The 20,773-nt window shown below is 48.7% G+C and overlaps 2 protein-coding genes across 3 annotated transcripts; both read right to left on the bottom strand.

Moving 5' to 3' along the window:
• Window positions 1-52: 52 nt before the first annotated feature.
• SYCE1L (synaptonemal complex central element protein 1 like) lies at window positions 53-12,303 on the bottom strand. The gene is made up of 11 exons (XM_077754168.1): window positions 12,246-12,303; window positions 6,153-6,215; window positions 4,437-4,496; window positions 4,176-4,250; window positions 3,579-3,626; window positions 3,262-3,316; window positions 1,971-2,054; window positions 1,651-1,714; window positions 720-789; window positions 544-631; window positions 53-257 (listed from the first exon to the last, which is right to left on the bottom strand). The coding sequence occupies exons 1-11, from the start codon at window positions 12,286-12,288 to the stop codon at window positions 53-55; spliced, it is 855 nt and encodes a 284-aa protein (XP_077610294.1). The 5' UTR covers window positions 12,289-12,303.
• On the bottom strand, window positions 10,169-20,362 carry MON1B (MON1 vesicular trafficking associated B). 2 transcript variants are annotated; one of them, XM_077754045.1, is made up of 6 exons: window positions 20,172-20,362; window positions 19,803-19,960; window positions 17,501-17,830; window positions 16,192-17,011; window positions 15,700-15,847; window positions 10,169-13,602 (listed from the first exon to the last, which is right to left on the bottom strand). In XM_077754045.1, the coding sequence occupies exons 2-6, from the start codon at window positions 19,948-19,950 to the stop codon at window positions 13,393-13,395; spliced, it is 1,656 nt and encodes a 551-aa protein (XP_077610171.1). In that variant the 5' UTR covers window positions 19,951-19,960; window positions 20,172-20,362; the 3' UTR covers window positions 10,169-13,392. The 2 variants fall into 2 exon arrangements, with proteins under 2 accessions (XP_077610171.1, XP_077610172.1); XM_077754046.1 differs by having other exon boundaries at window positions 20,206-20,362.
• Between the last annotated feature and the right edge of the window lie 411 nt (window positions 20,363-20,773).

Genomic DNA, 20,773 nt, shown 5'->3' with positions numbered 1-20,773 from the left:
AGGAGCCAGGCTGCGGGCGCTGGCCTCCAGGCACGCGGGCCGGTGACTGCCTTCACCCTGTCCCCCGTGTCCCCCGCCGGGAAGCTCTGCTCCCCACGGGCGCTGACTTCCAGGGACTCCGAGGGCACCCCCGCCGTCTCTGCCCCCTCGCCGCCATCACCGCGCTCCCTACCTCTCCTTTGCAGTCCTCGTCCTTTGGGGTGCAATGGGTTTGGGCAATATCCTGCCCCCCGAGTGTCTCCACCTCCGTCTGCAGCCTGGAGAGCAGGGGGCGCGGCGAGAGGAAGAAGAGAGCGAGAGTGGGCCGGCAAGGGGAGGAAGCCACCGAGATCCCGACGAAGACCGCAGACGCAGAGCAGCCGAGGCGAGAGCGGCCGGGGTGCAAGGAGCGCGGCACCCCAGAAGTCCCGCCAACTCGCCCCAGGGTCGGCCCTTCCGGGAGGGGCGGCCAGAGGCTGTGCCGGGGCTGCGGGGGGAGGAAGTTGGCCCATTCCCCTCCTCCTGGCTCCTTCCCCTTCAACCCAGGCTTCCTGCCTCTCTCACCCGTCGTTCAGGATCCGGGCGCCCCAGACCTCGGGCGACGAGCGCAGCCTCTGCTCCACCTCGCGCAGCTTGGCCCTGGCCTGTTTCTCTGCGGGTGGGCGGGGCGTTGTGGGCGGGGCCAGGGGCTCCGGCCCCCTCGGCCCCGCCCAGGCCCCGCCCCCTGCATGGAGTCCCACCTTCAGTGAGCAGCTGCTCCTTGCTGCTCTGCAGGGTATGTATCTCCCAGGCCAGTCGCTGCTTCAACATCTGCCAGAGAGGAGACCTGTCCATTGGTCTGCCCTTTCAGCCCCCTCAGCAAGCCCTTACCCGAATTAGGTCATTCATTCATTCATTCATTCAACTATTTAACTTCATGTGCAGTTCCTGCTGTGGCTGGTGGCGGTGGAGACACATTTCTTCTCCAAAAGCTCCCTACGTCCCCGTGCGCCTCCCAATCTCTTCTCACTCTCCCCATCCCCCCCACCCTTTGCTCCTCTTCAAATGCGCAAGGCACCCATCAGCCTCAGGGCCTTTGCATTGCCTTTTCTTCTTCCAGGAGCATTTGCACCAAGATACCTGAATGTTTTCCTCCCTTACTTTATGTCTGTATTCAGATGTCACCTGCTTAGAGAGGCTTTCCCCACTGACATTACATGATCTATCTCCTTCTTTTTTTGTTTAGAGTCTGAGTATGTTTCCCACTCCCCGCCCCCAACCATCCTGGGGACAGCAAAAATATTTGGCCCCTTTGGCTCCCCACTGTCTCCTCCTGCCTGGAATGTTGCTGGAGGCACCCAGCAACATTAGTTGAATGAAGGGATGATCAAACCATGGCCTTTTCAGGGTCCCCATTTGCCACTGCAAGGGGAGCAAACTCTAGGTGAGCAGGAAGGAAGCAGGATGGTCAGCAAAGGCTACCGCAACAGTCTGGGCCATAGATGCTGGGCATGGCGATGGGGGATGGTAACAGGTGGCTAGATTTAAGGTAAAAGTTGAAGGGCTGACTAGGTGGGTAAGAGGAAGAAAGGAGTCAAGGACTGTCCCATGGAGTTGGGGCTGAGCAGTGGGTGAACACTGAGCCCGCCAGGAGAGGAGGGGCTTCGGTTGGAGGCAATGAGGATGGCTCACATGCAGCTCCCAGAGGTCCTTGTGCTGGCTCATCAAATTCTCCAGCTGTTCTTCAACCTGAAACCTAGGGGCCAAAGCCCGGGGTTGAGAGAGCACATGCTAGACTGACACTGAGACTGAGACCCAGCCTGGCCCAGTCTGGGGATTCCTCTGGGGGACCTTTGGATCTCTGCCTGGTGCTCCCTCTACTAGGAGTCCCTTTATGGGCTTTCTCCTCCAAGCTTTGGCTCCAACGGCTCCTCTTCTAACAAAGTCTCCCTGATGCAAGCCCCACTCCCGTGCCCAGCCAGTGCCACACCAGGCCGCAGATGCGGGCTTACCCCAGCTTCCGCTGTCTGCAACTCTGTGCAACCTGAGAGTTATGGACAGAAATTTGCTCTGTGCACTCCTGCAACATGTTCTTCCTGGAAGGAGAAAGACAGCTCTTAGTCACAGTGTCTAAATAAGCCCCCACTTCCTTCAGCAGGAGGGGGATGGGGTGGTCTGTTCATAATCTTCATCATTCTTCTTTCTTCTGCGACAGAATATGCAGCATTATGGGCCTCTGTTTGAGATGATCAGTCTGTCCATCCTGTCCCTCAGCAAACCATGCCTTCCCAAGGAGCTTCTGTGAGGGGTACAGTAGTTTAGCTTAATAGATTCTAAAATCCCAACCTGAATTTTGGATCTATTCTACTGTGACTCTGGACAAGCTACTTAACCAGTCTGGGTCTCAGTTTCCTCATATGTAAAATGGTGATAGTGGTGGGAAGGTGACAGTAGCTTTTCACTCCTGTCCTGGTCATTGTGAGGATTAAGTAGAAAAATGAACATAAACTGCTGTGTGTGGTGTGGTCAAGCATTACATCCACTTTATCACTGGGTTTCCTACACAGTTAAAATTATGGTCCACCATGGTGTGAGACCTCTGGTCACAAGAACATATTAAGGAAAGGTTCAATGGATGGAGATGGATAGATGGTTGGATGGACAGTAGCTGGATGGGTGAGTGGCTGGCGGAAGAGAGGATGGCTGGCTGGAGAAATGAAGTGTGGAGGGATGATGGCTGGACAGAGAAATAAAAGAAGGATTCCTAGAAGGGTGACTAGATGTCTGGGTGGATGGTTGGGTGAATAAATAAACAGCCAGATGAATGGGTGATTGGAAAGATGGAATGAGGGTGAATGAATGATTGGATGGATGGGAGATGATTAGATGGAAAGCTGAAGACATATTGGCTGTCTGGCCTGCTGGAAAAGGACTGCATAGATGTGTAGATGGATGGATGGATGGCTGGGTAAATGGATGACTGGGGGGCCCTAAATGGGCAGATAAATAAAGAAATGAATTTATCTGGGTGGGAGAGCTGGATAACCAAGAGAAGATTTAGAATAACACCAGTGGGTGAAATTTGCTTAATAAAGAAACTAGCAATGAATGTTTCAATGAGCCAGTTAATCTCAACACCGTCATCTGATACCAAAGATGAGGGGGCAAGTCTCATGTCTATTTACTCTACTCTACAGAAAGGAAAAATGAGAAGTGTGTGTCCAAGGTATATATTCCCTCGCTCTTGCTCCCTCCTCCTTAGGTTGGGAACAAAGTAGGGAAGAGGTGGGCAGGATTCCTTACCTCTGAGCTCCACTCTCTTTCCTCTGGCAGTGCAGCTGGAGGATCCCCAGCGCCTCTGTGGGGAGAGGAACCAAGGGAGCCCTGTGTGAGCTCTTGAGGAGTCAGGGATGGGAGGACGTAATGGCTCCCACATCACGTCACACATCAAAGACCTTTAGTGTCTATGTCGAGTCAGGTGGCAGCCAAGGGAGAGACGTGAGCAGAGGGGGAAGCACCCTGACTCGGGTTTCAGTGGGATTCCTCTAGCTATTTGGGGAACTGTGGGATTTTGCGGGTAGAATGGGGTAGAACAATGAAGACAGAGAGCTGATAAATACCTTGCTTTTTGCTCAAGACCTCCTCTAGGTGAGCCTTCTCTCCATTCACTGGAAAACACAGTGACACTTTGAGCTGTCAGGGGCCATACCTGATAGCTTCATGCACAAGGCATATCGAGGTTACAGAAGGTAAGGTACAGTGCCAGGCCATGGGGGGTATCTTCTTGCCACCTGCACCCATCTCCTACTAGGGGCCATTCCTGGTCCCGTTTCTCCCCCTCAGTGTCCACATCGTCTGTAAATACCGAAGGAGTGAAGACTGCAGGACACACAGGGTTTACACCAATGGGATAGAAGACTAGAAATAAATATGTTATGTCAAGTGGAAATAAAAGCTGTGAAGAAATAAATCAAGCAGGGAAGTGACAGTGACAGACAGAAAGTGGTATTCCATATCGAGATGGGGCATTGAGGTAGACTGTTAGAATAAAGTTTGGGCTGATAGTAGAAAGGCGATGGGGCAGCAAAAGGCAATCTGGGTTATAGGCATAAGAGCACTGCAGGTGGAGGGAATAACCCATGCAAAGACCTCGACGTGTCCAGAGAACATCAGCAGTGCTCGTAAGATCTCTGGGTCCCTCTTTCGGTGCCACTTACAAGAGTCCAGTTCCCTATGCAGGCTGTCCCAGAGGGCTTGGGCTTCTCCCACTTCCTCACTGGATTTCTTCTTGGCTAGGCCAAAGAAGAGAAGACACCGTTGAGTGCAGCCTCTAACCCTGCTATTCTCTTGCACACTGTGACTCTGCGCACTCATCTTTAAGGAACCCACAGGTGCTCGATTTTATAGCTAAGGAAGTGGAGCCATTCCAAGTCCAGGTTCTTCCTGGTCAGCTAGGAAGCCTAGGTCCTGGTGTTTACCTTGCTGAAGCTCATTAATCCGGTTAATCAGGTCTTCAATCTGTGGCTCCAGGCTTCCCTCTGCAGAACCAAAGAAAGACTGAGCCAGAGAAGATAGACACCCGGCTGTCTAAGGCAGATGGGGGTGGGTGGGTGTTGGCGCTGTGTCTCTGATACCAGCAATCAAAACAAATTTATTGAGCACCTGCTCTGTGTTGGGCTCTGTGAGAGGCCCTTGCAGGGTGTGCATTCTGCATAGGAAAATGGACATTGAATGAAGATATATGCTGTCAATATGGGCAACAGTAACTACAGTGGATAGAAATAAAGTGAAGCAAGGGGTTGAAGAGTGAAAGGGTAGAAGGTGCTTCTTGATATGGAGGTGAGGAAGGGAGCCTGTTCCATGGGGGTGGGGAGGATGGAAGGGGGAACGATGCCAGGCAGAGAGACAAGGGCAAAGCCCCAGAAATGGGAGCGAGTGAGGCAGATGCCCGAAGTAATGGGTAAGGGGCTGGTGTGGCTGGTGTGAGTCTAGCAAGCAAGTCAAAAGTACCAGGAGGCAAAGTGGTTAAAGTGAGATGACAAATCACAAAGGGCCTCCTGGGGCATGCTGGAGGCTTCTAGATGTAATTTTGAGTGTGATGGGAGCCAGTGGAGATCTCCCACCTGCTCCACCCTGTTGAAAGCCTGGCAGTCACTTCTGTCCATCTGACTGTGGTATTGGCCTCATTTGAGGAATGGGAAAAATGCTTTCCTCTTGTAGGTAGTGGCTTTAAGGTTCTCCCGTGACAGGGATATCATTCTCTCTTTAGGGAACCATCTCTAACTTCTCACAGTCCCAATATCAGTGCTCTGTATGGAGAAGACTTCCTCCTCATCCCTCTCTGGCTTCAGTCAGGAGCACAGAATTGGGGCAAAGGCTTCCCAACCCTTGCTAGGTCTCACTACCAACCCCTGACAACCTGGAGTTCCTGAGTTAATAAATTCAAGCCCTTGATTTTCGGAGGCCACCAACTCCATCCCCTGAGACTTCTAGGAGCCTGAATGCTCTCCAAGGTGCTGATTACGATAACAAATTCCCGAGACTCTTCATTTTATTGCAGAAGGTCACGAACACGCTGCATTTCCAATCCTGCAAGTTCTCTACCTAATTTTGGCCGAGGCAGCAACCCCAACATACTTCTGCAGGTGGCCATGGGGGTGGGGGACAGTGTGCAGGGCAGGAGGAAGGAATGGTTCTCTTTATTTTGGAACAGACTGACGGATCATAGATTTAAGTTGCCGGGTCGCCTGGGGTGGGGGGTCGAACCTAAACCTAGCCAGTACTCTGCCCCAGCCCTGATGTAGGCTGCTTCCTAGGCCCCTCAACAATGGAAGCAAGATACAGTCATTTGCATCGCCACTTGCCATTTGTATATAAAAAGGGAGGACAAAGAATACACACCCATGAATGTATATTTTTTTAATCTCTGGAAAAATGCTTAAGAATTTAAAAATAGTTGCTGCTAGCCCTTGGGTCAGGGACACAGATGTTTGTGTGTGCGTTCATGTGTGTAAGAGAGTAGGATTTTCCATCCTCTTATACTTCTTGAATTTTGAAGCTATATTTTTAGTTCAAATAATTAAGTTGTATCAGAGAGAGAATGTGCAATGGGATAATTTCCCAAGGTTGTGAGTTGAGGGGTCTGGCTGCCCCAAAACCCCAGGCTGAGCCTCAGACACAAAGATATGCATGACCTTTGTGCAGCTTTTTCACCATTGCCAGCAAGTCTTCAGGCACCTTCAAAGGCTTGGTCTGCCCTGTGGAGATGAAAACCACAATTTCAGGAGGGAGGGAAGGGCCAGGCCTATCTGGGAAGGGAGGAAGGAAGGCACAGACACCCCTGACCTGGAACCGAGGACAGGTTGAGGGGCAGGTTTCCGAACAGGGCAGGGCTCCTGCAAGACCCCATCCCTTGTCTCTGAGGTTTGTGATGTGTGCTGGATGAATCAGGACTCCTCATGTTCAGCTTCTCCTAAGAGGTCAAAGGACACCAGAGGCATCACCTTAATGAACTGAAACTCAGGGATGAGAGAAGGAGGGGATACATTTTTGCTGCTGCTGCTGCTGCTGCTTTTTAGAATCAATATGAAGTTCAAAGTGATGCAGTAGGGGAGAAAGATTTCAGATAATTTATTTAAAAAAGAAAAAAGCATTATAGGCCACAATTTGCAAATTCCTAAAGACTCAATGGGTCTGGGATGCCTCTGTGGCTTGGTCAGTTAAGCATCCGACTTTGGCTCAGGTCATGATCTCGCGGTTCATGAGTTCGAGCCCCAAGTCGGGCTCTCTGCTGTCAGTGCAGAACCTGCTTCAGATCCTCTGTCTCCCTCTCTCTCTGACCCTCCTCTGATCTCTCTCTCTCAAAAATAAATAAACATAACCCTCTACCATCTGACTACATGTTTTATAATATGAAAAAAATTAAAAACAATAAATATTTATTAAAATGAATCAATAGGTCTAGGATATGGTTATTAATGAATGCTACCATCAAACAAAGACAACCAGGTATTATGAGCCTCCTTATGGAAGCTCACACCACCACTTATAAAGGATTCTTGCCAAACACAACACAACACAACACAACAAAACAGGAATCTTACCAGGTTTCTATAGCTAAATACCAATTTAGAAGAAATAAAAGGAGAAGGGAAACATGTTAAATGATACCATGGGAGTGCAATCACTGTCATCCAGATGCTGGAAAACTCCACAGGACAATTTGGTTTCTTCAACAAATACATTGAAAAGAAAAGAAAGAGAGAGGGAGAGGGGAAACTATTGATTATAAGAGACTTGACACAAGTATCATTCAATGGTATTTGGAATTGTATCCAATTGTAACCAATGTATTTGAATCTTGATTCAAAAACACTTTTCACCATCTGTACATTTTTTTTAGAATTTTTTAAAAAATTTATTTCTGAGAGGGAGAGAGAGAGAGAGCGCGAAAGAGCAGGGGAGGGTCAGAAAGAGAGGGAGACACAGAATCTGAAGCAGGGCTGCAGGCTCTGAGCTAGCTGTCAGCACAGAGTCCGACGCGGGGCTCGAACTCACTAACCATGAGATCATGACCTGAGCTGAAGTCGGACCCTTAACCGACTGAACCACCCAGGCGCCCCACCGTCTGTACTTCTCTATGTATTTAACACCAGCCTGTGTCACTTTTAAAATTATAACAACAGGGACACCTGGGTGGCTTAGTCAATTAAGCATCCAACTCTGGATTTTGGCTCAGGTCATGATCTCACAGTTTGTGAGACTGAGCCCTGCATTGGCTCTGCACTGACAGCTTGGTGCCTGCTTAAGATTCTCTCTCTCCCTCTCTCTGCTCATTCCCTGCTCGTGCTCTTTTTCTCAAAATACACAAATAAACTTAAAAAATAAAATAAAATTATAACAACAACAACAACAAAAAAGCCACAGGAGATTTTTTTAACATCTTCAACTCTTGAAATCAATGATGAAAGGTCAAATCCCAGTGATCCACTCCTCTTCGAGAACTCTGGGCGGCGAAAATGAAAGGCCGCTCACAAAACACATACGATAGCCACATGGTAAAGGAAGAGATGCTTACTCACAGTAATGTACGGTGAAAAGTCCCTCCTCCTAAGACCCTGAGCTTCTCACTGCCCCGTCAGAGCGACCACTAGTGTTACAAGCTCTTTGTTGTGTAGTTGGAGATCATTCAATTCATATATGAGCACAAGTCCACTCTTTCTATAACAAGTAGTGTTGCCTCATGAATGGTCCACATCTTGTATTTTTCATTTGATCATGTATACTGGTGATCTTTTTATTCTTTTTAGTGGCTTCATAGTGATTCACTGAACGGATATACCATAATTTAAGAGAAGCCCGCCTACTGATGGATATTCAGGATGTTTCTCTTCTTGTGCTGTTATAAACAATACCACACGGACCCTCTGTATTAGTTTTCTTGGGTTGCCATAACGAAATACCACAAAATGGGTCCTCTTTTGGAGTCTTTCTTTTGTGGGTCTGTCCTCACCTGGCATTCTTTATTTCCGTATGTGCAAATTTCCCTCTTCTTATAGCGATACCAGTCATTGGATTAGGGCCCATCCTAATCTGGTATGACTTCATCTTAACTAGTTATATCTACAAAGACCCTATTTCCAAATATGGTCACATTATTAGGTTCTGGTGGACATAAATTTGGGGGAGGGACACAATTCAACCAGAAAACCATCCCTATACATTCTTTTGTGTGCAGGTATGGGAGTTTATATACTAGATAAATTCCTACTGGGCTACCTGCTGGATTAAAGAGCATGTGTGTTAATAAATTTTATGGGTATTGTGAAACTGCTCTCCATTTGTTTCAAGCAGGCCCACGAAAGACTCTTCCATATTCCTAGCAGCCAAATATGTTTTCAAACTTTTTCATTTTTGTCAAAATGATAGGCAAAACCAGTATTATATTTCAAACTTTTTGGTAGTAAATATAAAAAAATTACTCAAATCCTCTAGATCAGAAATTCCATTATCTAGGAATCTATGTTAAGAAAATAAAGGATGGTGGGCAAATTGCTCATTGTTTCTAAACTTAAAAAGCTGAATCAACCTAAAGATGTCTGAGTTAATTTAAACAGCACATTCATAGGATGAAATCTTTTGCAGCCATTAGAAATCATGTTGTAAATCAGGGGTTCTTTCTTCACCTGACCTTATGAAATTTTGTTAAAATGTTTGGTGGTATGTTCACTCTTTACATCTTTTTATCTTGTCTGAAATCCTTTACAAATTAGCATACATTAAATTTTGCATTTGAATTTTTAATACTTAATAAGCAAATGTAGAAAAACTTAGACTAAAAGTAAAAGCTTCCTCTCGTGAACAGCCCCTTCTTCAAGTCCCTCCTCTTCCCAGAGGTAACTACCGACAATAGAACACACTCAGAGCTTTCGGTAAAATTTAGTAAAAACTGAAAATAATATTTCATGTATTGCTCTAATTTTTACTCTCTTACCCCAAAACATTCAGACATTACAGAAATATGTGAAGTTAAAAATGAAACTTCTTCTCTCCTTAGCCAATGAATCTTATTGCCTTTCTCTGATATAATCAATAATAATAGGTTGGCATGTCTCCTCTTGAGATTTTAAAAATGTTTATAATATTCTTAATATCTGGAAGTGAAACAAAAATTAAAGCTACTCTATTAACAAGGGGGAAGTATTTCTAATTATTTGTTTTCTTTTTAGTATGCCATATGAAAATTTCCAAATGTCCCCGCAAATAGAGAGGATGCCATGATGAACTTTTGATTTATGCATTGCTAAAATCTGACAACCATATTTGCTTCAGCTAGGTTTTTCCTGTGCTGAGGTATTTCCAAGCAAGCCCTATGCTATGTTACATTTCATCCCTAGATATTTCACAAAGAGTCTCAACTGCTTGAGGACATTTTCCTACATGACTCTAAACCTGTAATCACCCCGACAAGATTAACAGTCATCACGTAATACCATCCAGTGCCCAGATAATGTGATTTCTCGATTGTCTCTGTGCATTTTACAGCTGGCTTTTGTAACCATTTCTGCCTAAGCTCCATCTGTTTCTCCTCTCCACTTCATTTCGAGTCCTAGTCATCATGAGTTATGAGCACATTAAAAACAAAAAATCAGACTAACATCCTGATAACAAGTTTTAGGAATGTATATTATAAAACAGGCTGTACAGATAGTCCCTTTTAACATTTTATTTTGAAATAATTTCAGATGTACATAAAAGTGGTAGAAAAGGCCCCAATGCTCCTATTTGCCTTTGTATCAGATTTCCCATTTGTGAGCATTTCTGTAACATAAATTGCAGGCATTGTGGCCCATTATTCCTTAATATTCCAGTGTATATTTCCTAGACACAAGGGGATTCTAACCACAGGTAACCACAGTATAACCATCAAAACTGGGATGTTAACATTGCTCAATATCAATATATGACCCTTAGATGCCATTAAAAAATTTCCCTCTTTCTCTTATATTTTAAAATTATAGAATACGTTTTCCTGAAAGACAAATAAAAGAAAAAAAAATCACAAAGCACCTCCACCTTTGTGCACTCTTAAAAACCTATACCCTTGTGACAGTCATTAGTTAGTCCTTTAGCTTCAGATATTCTTCTGTGCAACATACACAGGGCTCTTGTCAACACTGCCCCTCTTTGTTTTTCTAGATCCCAACTTGCTTTTCTCTCATAAAACTATGATCACCTCTGGAGCTCATTCTATGTCAATAAACCATGATCTTATGCCTTTAAAATCAATTGTTAAGTATCTTAAATTAAATCAGATTTTTTTCCCTATTGCTTAAAATAATGTCCACCACTCAAGCATTCCACAATATCCAAGAATATATCTAAATCCAGCCATTCCCCTGATTGCTCCATGTGTTTTCTTCCATCCATAACACTCCAATGATCCTTTGTGGTCCACACATCTGCATATGCTGATTGCTGAGCACGGTGACTAAAGATATGGAATAGCATTTTAGATGCTAAACGTATTCTTCCAAACTGCTTCTAGCAAAGTCTTTACTGGTCAGTTCTCTGAGTGAGGCAAGAGACAGGCTGTTTCCCCATAGAGTAATCAATACTAGATTTATCTCTTTCTTTTTAAAGCCATTTTCAGTGAGCTAGAATGATAACTTGATATGCTTTTCAATTTTCTCCATTGCTGGTGAAGGTAATAACTTCAATTTTGACTAATTTGAAAGCTTGATACTAAAATAGTTCTCAGCACAGTTGTTGCTATCCTAAGTGCTACCATAACTGCTCAATACATGAGATCTATTTTCAGCTTTCTTATTTCTGTCTGTTCTTTGCTGAAAGCTGGCCCTCCACATGTAGCCCTTATTTAAGAGGGCTCTTCCTGTTACAGTTATTATCCATACGTTACAAAAAAGAAAATTACCGAGCACCTACTATATGCCAAGCAGGCCTTGTTTTAGGTGCTGGAGAAATAACAATAAACAGCTGAACAATCACAATTATTGATGATGTCTGCATAGACAGATCTGGAAAGATGCAATCCAACATGTTACTAACATAACGGTTTGAAGAATGTACAGAAAGGGGGAGAGCGACAGGTCAGAGGAGAGCAGAAAGTCGACTTTTGAAACAAGAGTGATGGATACATGGGCCTTCACCGTGTTATTTGCTGTACTTGTGTATATTCCGAAAACGTCTGTAACAAAAAAAATGTTAGCGGGATAGTGGCGGCTCACCATCTTGGGAGATTTTCTTCTTCCGGCGACACTGCGATTTCTGATGATTTCTAGGGCAGTATTTCCCACCACACTAGGGTGTGGGGTGTCATTACTGACAAAATGCCGCGGAGAAAAGAAGCTGTCATTGGGAGAAGCCATTCTCCATGAAGACTTAAGAGTCCATGCGAAATGGGGCATGGGCTGGGTGTGAAATGATACTGGGGAATTATTGTGGATTTTCTTCGGCGTGGCAGCGGCTGGGTGATTTTTGTAACAACATCCACCTCCATATTTTTTGTTTAAAGAGATGCGTACTGAAATATATAGTCTATTGTTTGTTCCAAACATTTAAATCAGGGTACCCAACAAAGCTGACAGGAGTTCATGTAGATTGAGAATATGCGTGTTAGTTGTCTCCCCTTTGATGAAGTTTTTTTTTTAATAAAAAGCTTACATTTTTACTTTTTTAGTATCGCTATTAATATTTCGTTATTATTAGGGGACAAAGCCTCCCTCCCTTCTGCCCTGGTGGGGGAGGGGCCTGCTCGCCCTCCCTACCTTCGGCCTCCTCGCTCTCCTCCACAACTTCCGGCGGCTCCATCGCCAAAGGCTCCAACTTCCCCGCCACCTTCCACCGCTGGGCTTGAGCTTGCGGGCGCCTGGGATGAGGATTGGTTTTAACAAAACCAAACGAAACAACCTACGCGAGGGTTACGGGCTCTGCGGCGCGCATGCGTGTAGTGCGTGTCGGCTGGTCAGTTGACCCGGGCATAGGAGCAATGAAGGGGCGGCTCCAGCCAAGCGCCGGCCAGAGCCCCTGACTGACAGCGCGCATGCGTACACCGCGAGGCCCGCCAACTCCGGCGTAGGCAGAGCCAGAGCGCAACTGGGTCTTGGTTCGGCTGAGGAATGAGCGCTGTGCACACCTACAAACTCCAGGGAGGGCTCTCCCTCCCTGGGTTGCTGTGCCGTGCAGGTTGTGAAAGTCTGGGACACGTGTACTTGTGCTGTGCGGTGGCACACAAGAATTCGAGTCCCCTTCCGTTTACAGATCCTCCAGTAACAGCCTAGGCGAGGTTTCCTCCGCTTCACCGAGGGTACAGCGAGCCTTGGAAGCCAGGCGCACCTCCTGTGTAAAAAGTCTGGATCTCAGCCATGTGCGAGGTCGGGTGCTCTGCCTGGGTCACACGGACAGGTGGGCCCTGGAGGCTACCTTCTCAGTAATAGCAGCAGCAGCTAAATTGATGGGGGCCACTTTTGACAGGGTAAAAATGAAGTATGTGAAGGGCAAAGGAATGTCTTTGTGGGAATTGGTTTGGGGCCTTTTATGTACGGTTTTTTCTTTAAAATATCCCCAGGCTGGTTCTAGTCACAGGCTGGCACTGCATTCCCAATCCCGTAGCTCCTGCGGCCCCCCCATAGGGACCTTGGCCAGCCCTGGACACTCAGGCCTAAGAGCCCGTCAAGGTGGCTGACTCCTGATGCAGGACAGGGGGTGTGGTGGAGGAGACAGCCCCTAACAGAGGCTAGAACATCATCCAAGTGGAGGAGGTGAGGGAGAGGGAGGCCCAAGGATTTCCCCCAGAGGTGGAGGTGCGTGGGGAGGCAGCCTCTCCCCTGCCCCTCCTGCGTCCCGTTTCCGGGGTGGAGACAGAAGGTAAAGCTAAAGGCGGTGGTTCCCAGCACTGCTCGATCTAGCGGCCTCTCAAGGTCCAGTGAACAAGCCATTATGAGAAGGTTGGTCTGTAGAGGCCGCTGGGGCCGCCGGGGGTGTGGAGTACTTGGGTGGGTAACGAATGAAGAGTCGATCCTCTTCTTTCTTCACCCAGCGCAGGAGTTTGGTCACTACCAGGATGGCACCTGCCTTTGTCACCAGGGGGCTGAGGCAGGTATAGAGTTCAAATTTGGAAGTCACCTGCAGGTTTGAGAGGGGACAGAGTCAGTGGAGCCAGAGTTGGTCACGCCCAGTCCTGTCGACCCCACCCTAGCTCCATGCCTGTCTCCTGTTTGGAAAACACAGTTGGCGAGGGCTCCCACCTGGTGCTACATGGTCACTGGGCTAAAATAGGTAAGCTAATATCATGGTGGGCCAAGGCCTTTCAGTTGGGTCAAGGAATCAGCTGAATCTAGTAGCTTCAACTGGTTAATGCTGGGTGTGTGTGTGTGTGTGTGTGTGTGTGTGTGTGTACTTCCTGGATCTCAGTTTGCTCATCTGTGCACCGAGTAGAACAACAACAGTGCTTAACACTTACTGAGCAGTTGTTGGAGGCAAGCTCCAGATTCTCCCTCTAGAAACTCAAATGGCCTGCCACCTCACGCTTAAACGCCATCTCTTCAGTGAGTCATCCCCCAACAACCCAATTTAAAATCCTGGGCCTACCATATCTTGGTTTTGAAATGCCATTCTCCGCTAAAAGGTACAAGGGCTCGTTAGACAAATGGCTGATTCCAGGACAGGCACAGAGAAAGTACGTGATGAGCCGGGAACATCTTGTGCCAGAAAATGAGACTGCTTCAGCAGTGATGGAGGTGTATCAGAAAGACACAGGGGCCAGCCTGCCTAAATCAGAGACCGTTTGAGCACCGAAATAAGTGACAGAAAAGTCTTTTAGCCTGCTGCATTAAAGAAAAATCCATGAGATCATATTGATAGAGAATTAAAAATTCAACAAATAAAAAGGGGGAGAAAAAGTTCTTCCATACAGTAGTAGAATCTCAACCAATAAATGTAGAAGGGATGACAAAGTCTGTACCTGGTAAACCCCAAAGTAGTAACTATTGCAGACAAGAATCATTAACGGATATTAAAATTTATAGATGAAAGTATGATTAAAAAAAAACCCCAAATCTGACATAATCACCACAAGATATTTGCTGGTTATGAAGGAAAAAAAACACTATAGAGGAGATGCCACCTTAACCAAGTGACCTAAGTTAGCATCAACAGTGGGGCAAACAGATATTGTGGACCTCCTGACTGGATGCAGAGAAGGGGACATCGCTCAGTTGGGGGGTATTTTTGACAAAAATGCATGATAAAATATCAGAAAAACCCAAGTTGAGGAACATTCTACAAACTAGCAGGTACCCTTGAGGAAGTCCAAGGGCGTGCAAGACAAAAAGGCTGAGAGAGGGTTTAAAAGGAACGAGACTAAGGAGTTAACAATAAATAGGCCCAGAACATGATCCTGGGCTGGATTACGGAGCAGTAAAAGGGCATTAGTGGGACAACTGGCGAAATCTAAATGAAGTCTGTGGATGAGATGGTGTCGTACTGATGTTAATTTCCTGATTTTAATAAGTGCCTGTCGTTAACATCTGGAGAAACCGGGTGAAAGACCTATTTATGGTAATTACTTGTACTGTTTTGCTGCTTCTTTCTAAGTCTGAAATTGCTTAAAAATCAAAGTTAAAAAAATTTAAAAGTAAAATAAAATCCTCAGGTGAGAACAATGCCTGATACACAACAGATGTACAATAAGTTATTTACTATACGTGTACCACACGGCAGAGCCTGGGGGGAAGGTGGCATTTCCAACGGGGTCACCTTGACCAAACTCCCTGAATAGCTGACCCTTAATAAACCCATGGGAGGGGAGGAGGGGAGCCCCAGAGACCCCATGGGAGGACACCCCGGGCAGAAGGCACAGCCTGGAACGAACCCTGTCACGTTCAAGAGCGCTGGGGGCCCTGAGTGACGCGTGCACTGGCGCGCACACACGGGCAGGGCTAACCCGGAAGCAGCAGGCACACAGACGGTTGTTAATGCGACCTCTTCAGAGTCGAAGACCCTGTACTGGTTGATTAGGGGGGAAGAGCGAACATTCCATTCTGTTCTGTTCGCCCGTGATCCTCTTGGGTTTCAAAGACACACGCGGAGCGTCCAGAACGGTGACGCGGGCCGGAGCCCAGTGTGCTTGATGGAGGCTGTTGGGGTCTTAGGGGATTCAGCGGGGGGGGAAAGGAGACTTCTAGTGGGGAGCTAACGCTTTCAGGCCCCTAGCCGACTCACCCAGGCCAGCAGCGTCTCCCTCTCGGCCACGTGGTAAATGAGGCGCAGGGGTCTGGAGGGGCTGTGGAGGCGCGCGTGCAGGCGGTGGTATAGGTCCGACAGGCGCTGCCGTTCCTCCTCCCTGCTGTACGGGGCCTCCAGCTCAGGGCTGCAGGGACCGAGGGAGGTAAGGCCAAGGTCAGTCAGAGGCCTCCGTGGCTGGCCCGACTCCCCCTCAGTCTAGGAGTGCAATGAAATGAGGGAGCCGCGCCTCCCCCACTGGACGTGAGGGTTCTCAGGGGTTGGAGGCCCAGCTTCCCCAGCAAACGAGGGATTCCCTGAGTACTGGGGCCCTTTGCTCCATTAGAATAAGGGATTCCTTGAGCCTCCCTCATTAGACATTCTATTCCATCTTTCTAGAGACTGCCTGGCGCTCTCCCGCCTCATGTCTAGGAGAAGAATCTTTTAGTTAGATAAGCCTTCCTGCCCAGACAACTGCCCATAGGGTCCTACCTGGTAAACTGAGGCAGCTGGCGGTGATGGTCGGGGATATCCAGCGGCTTATAGAGGAAGTGTCGGAGGCCGGGAGCGCCCACAGCCTGCACGCTGTAGGCAGGGGCACTGCTCGATGGGGCATTAGGGAAGCTGGCAGCCTCCCGGAGGGCGCGCATGGCCCCGAGGGTGTGCATGCCCTCTTCCACCAGGCGCCGGCAGGTGGCCATGTCATGGAAGGCCTCGGGGTCGGTGCCAAGCAACAGCAGGCAGACAGGCATGGCATCCAGGCGAGCCACGTAGGCATAGAAGAAGCCATCGGGGTTGAAGCGGGGCAGGCACACAGGTGCCCATGCCTCTCCTGCCGCAAAGGCCGGTGCCCCCACCCAGTCGAGCAGCAATTGCAGGTCGGCTGGGTCCAGGCGGCACTCGGCCAGCACGGTCCGCTCCTGAGCTGCCGTCACCAGTCGCCCTCCGATGGCCAGCACTGACAGCGCCAGGCCGGGTGCCGTGCAGCGTCGCAGCAGGGCGCCCAGCGCTTCCCGCAGGGGGCGCGCCAGGGGCACACAGCGCACAGCGCCCAGGAGCAGGGCACCGGGGTCCCGCTCCACACTGTCCAGAAGCCGGTCCAGCGTGCGCTCGGAACCGGCCAGCAGGCGGCGGAGGTCGTAGTTCTGCTTGCGTGCGAAGATGCGGGCCACGCTTGCGCGCGTCAGCGTGCTCACGATCTGTGCGTGCACAGCCAGCAGCTCCCCCCGCAGCTGGGCTGCTGACTGCGGAGTCCTTGACACGGCCACCAGCAGCAGTGGGCCCTGCTGTAGGAACACCAGCTTGTGGTCCTCTAGGGGAGGGAAGGGGGGGCGGGGAGGGGTAGAGATGGGTCAGCGGCGACCAGAGGGAGTCGGGCGGGGCTCTTCTGCTCTTTGCCTGAACACACACACTCCTGGCCCAAGCTCACGTGGTCACTCCATGGTGCACTTGGACTGGGATAAGGACACCTTGGGGAAGTCTGGCTGGATATTCGCAGAGACACGATGGGTCGAGGAATCAGGTTAGACACAGCATGGATGACACAGAGCGAGGACTGACACAGAGCCCAGCCACACACCCAACTCAGCCAGAGCCCCGGAGGTCACGCTTTCGGATAAATAAGGAAGTATCCAGCTGGTGACTTGGATCCAGTTGAGTTACTCACTCAAAACCCAGCAGGCCAAGCAGACGGACAAGAGACAGATGCCGGGCCAGCCATGCACACACACGGACTCACCCCTGGCTGGCTGGCTAGTTCCCAGTCACCATCCCCTGTTCTACCTCCTCCTCCTTTGCTCACCGGCATAGATGGCACGGATGGCGTCTCCTGCACTCTGCACGAAGGACGCGAGGGCTGTCATCACGCCCATGGTGGTCGACAGCGCCTCCACACTGCCATACCTCGAGTAGATGGGCTTGCCTGCCTCGCTCAGCACAAACACGTGCTTCCGCTTGCTGCGCCAGTCCTCGTCACTGGGGTCCCCACCCTGGCCCCCAGAGCCACTCTCGGGGCCACCTGTGGGACTATTCTCAGAGACTGCAGGATCCCAGAGCCCATAGGTGCATGATGGGGCCTCTGACTGGGGCAGTGGTGACAGCAGGCTGGGTGGCTGGTCCTTCGTCTCGGATTCTGAAAGAGAACTCCTGGTGGGTCATCTGGCTGGGGATCCCCACTAACTCCATGTACCCAAGGACTTACCAAATCTCTACCGGCTCCCCAGTGACCCCTGCTGCTGACATAGACCTCCAGGTGTCTCCTCTCTCTCTCAATGACATCCACAAGATCCCTCTAAAACCCTAACAATTCAATTTATCATTGTCATTATTGAACTATGTCCCTATGTTCTCCTTTCAATACCGCCATTTCCAAGTCTTCAAAGCATCCCATCACCTCTGAATGGCCATTATTAATATCCCCATCTTCAATGGTCCCCCACTAACACCTCTGACCCCTCATTTATTCTCCTAATACCTACTCACCCCTCACTGGCCACCATGACATCTACTAATATCTCTATATTCTCTCATCTAAATCCTTCCCCCTGCCCCACCCCTCCCTAACCCCTTATTTATTCTCATCAGTGTTCACTGATCCCTAATGACCTCACTGACTCTTCTGGTCACCCATGTATATTTTGGATGATAACCACTAACTCTCCCAATGAGGGCCATGAATATCCACTAACATCTAGATCTTTAAGCCGAATCCTCTATTTACTCCCACTGCTGTTCACTAACATTCCAATGACTCCACAATATCACTAATACCTCCAACGACTGCCCTGACGCACAATCGAAAATATTTTACTCCATGTGCACTTCATCCCTACCATGACCACCATTAACTTCTACTAATGTCCAAGACTTCAAATGACCTCCACGGACTCTTCTAACCCTTTGTTATTCCATTCTCCCTTCTCCCCACTGACTACTATTAATCTCCACTAACCCCTGGGACTTCAGTGACCTCCACTGACTTCCCTGACCTCTCTTTATTTTCATGGAGAGCTACTCCCTTCCTCACAATACCCACTATAATATACTCTAACACACAGGACTATAATAATGACTTTCTTCATGATCATCATTAATAATTACCAACAAAACCCACGACCTCACTACCCCTTGACACCCCCTTGACACTCCTCTCATTTATTGCAGTCAATATTCACTCTTCCCTCAATGACAACCATTATTATCCATTGGTAACTATGTTGCAACAATTTTCCCATAAATTCCCAGTGACCTTATATTCCCTCATTCTCTGATTGATATTCACTGATTCCCCATATACCCAGTTACCAATTACCTCCTCCTAATACCTGCCATTATTTGCCAATAATTCCCAAGTTCTCAAAGTCACCACTCCCTACCACCACCATTTACTCTCAGTGATGTCCACTCATCCTTCCTGATGATGCTACTAACATCCACTCATTCCAAAGTGGTCAATGAACATTGATTCCCCAATGACTTCCATTGAGTCTCTACCATATACCTTTACACATCCAGCTGGGTCTTCAGAGACTCTCCTACGGGTCCTCTGACTCTCCAAATAATCTCATTGATGTCCACTGCCTCTCTACTAATGATCATCAATTACATCCACTAATTTCTGGCTCCTTAAAGACTGCCTCCATTAACTCACCATTGATTCCTCAATGATGTAAACGCTGGGTGCCCACCGGTCACCACTGATCCCCTTTCCTGCCTCAATGACTTAAATAACACCTTAGCCCCAAAAGACACTGACTTCTAAATAGTTCCCCTTTGACTGTATTAACTTTCTTTTGGTCATTCATTAACCTAAACAAACTAAATCCCCAATGTCCCTCTGTGACCCCAATCTCTTCTTGATCCATCAAAGACCTCAACTCACACCAAGGCCCCAGTGAACATCCACTGACACCCACGGATTTCCTTGTCATTCCTCAATGATTTAAATTACACCGTGTGTCCACAATGACCTTCTGCTGATCCTGTTATGATTTAAGCTACTTCCCTGAGTCCCAAAAGACTCCTCACTGGTCCTCCACTGACCTCCCCCAACAAAGACACTCCGTAGGGATTCCTTCCAAGGCCCCAGTGAGGGGAAGCCATACCTGTTTCCTCCAGGTCCCCGTCTCCAGGATCCGGTGGGTCCTCGTGAAGCCCTCCACCGTCTCCTGCCAGTTCACCGGGAAACCGATTGTCCTCCAAGTCTTCCACGTCCCCAGGGGCTGGGGCTGTAGTGTCTCCTCCAGCCTCCATCTGCACATCCCTGTGGGATAGAGGAATTGAAGGTGACAGGCGGCGAAAGAAACTTCTTAAAAGCCTCAACTGAGCCTGGCCCCCTCGGGTACATTCCTAGTGTTCATTTCCCCTCCGGTTTCAATAGGATGGGACAATAAAAAACATGGCAAATACGTGCACCCTCCAACACTTTCCGAAAAGGTTCCACTGTGCCTTAGAAAATGAAGATACATAAACACCTGTTTTAACCCCGTATCTCAATTGGCCGGGTACCATCACTTCTCGAGCCGCGGTAGCATCACACTTCCGGGTGCGACGTCCGTCTTGCCACACTTCCGGGTGCGATGTCGCTCCCAAGAGGCTTCCGGTTGCGGCGCTTTATTCGCTCCCCGCCGCGCCGGAGCCCCGTCTCCCGCCACCACTGGTGTCCCCTCACCGTTGAGGTCACGCGCGCCACTCCCANGGCTCACGTTCAGCCAATCAGGAATCGGAGGGCGGCACTGCCTCCCGCATGGCCCAATCAAGAGAAAGCGGCTCTCCTTCGGCGGTTCCGCACGTACTCTGGCCGCCTATTTCTACCAGTACTGTGCCCTGGGTTGAGATTGCGCCCGCCCATCTTGACTGACATATCCCAGGGCCCAATCGTAGGCTCAAACCGATTTCCCTCTTAACTCGAGGACTTTCGCAGCCCCAGTCATTATGGATGCTGGTGCCCGCCCAATAGTGGTGCTCCGCCAGAACTGAGGCAACTTCACGCTCCCTTATCCACCCGAGAAGCCGAGGAGATAAAGGTGGAGTGGATAGTCTGTGCAGAGAGGAAATGCTTGACCCAACCCCCCCT

Source organism: Crocuta crocuta, unplaced genomic scaffold (assembly GCF_008692635.1).
Source record: "Crocuta crocuta isolate KB4526 unplaced genomic scaffold, BGI_CrCroc_1.0 scaffold61, whole genome shotgun sequence".
Lineage (NCBI taxonomy): Eukaryota > Metazoa > Chordata > Mammalia > Carnivora > Hyaenidae > Crocuta > Crocuta crocuta.
Note: the sequence above shows the minus strand (reverse complement) of the source record. Positions and strands in the feature narration are given on the sequence as shown.

What these genes read in the sequence shown, in the direction of transcription:
- MON1B (XM_077754045.1), bottom strand. Translation starts at nt 19,950, where the DNA reads ATGGAGGCTGGAGGAGACACTACAGCCCCAGCCCCTGGGGACGTGGAA. An exon ending in CGGGGACCTGGAGGAAACAG is followed by an intron (nt 17,831 to 19,802) that starts GTATGGCTTCCC and finishes GTTCTCTTTCAG; the next exon opens with AATCCGAGACGAAGGACCAG. An exon ending in CAGCTGCCTCAGTTTACCAG is followed by an intron (nt 15,848 to 16,191) that starts GTAGGACCCTAT and finishes CGGTCCCTGCAG; the next exon opens with CCCTGAGCTGGAGGCCCCGT.
- SYCE1L (XM_077754168.1), bottom strand. Translation starts at nt 12,288, where the DNA reads ATGGAGCCGCCGGAAGTTGTGGAGGAGAGCGAGGAGGCCGAAG. An exon ending in GCATAGGGAACTGGACTCTT is followed by an intron (nt 3,627 to 4,175) that starts GTAAGTGGCACC and finishes TGTGTTTTCCAG; the next exon opens with TGAATGGAGAGAAGGCTCAC. An exon ending in GCCCGGATCCTGAACGACGG is followed by an intron (nt 258 to 543) that starts GTGAGAGAGGCA and finishes CCTGCTCTCCAG; the next exon opens with GCTGCAGACGGAGGTGGAGA.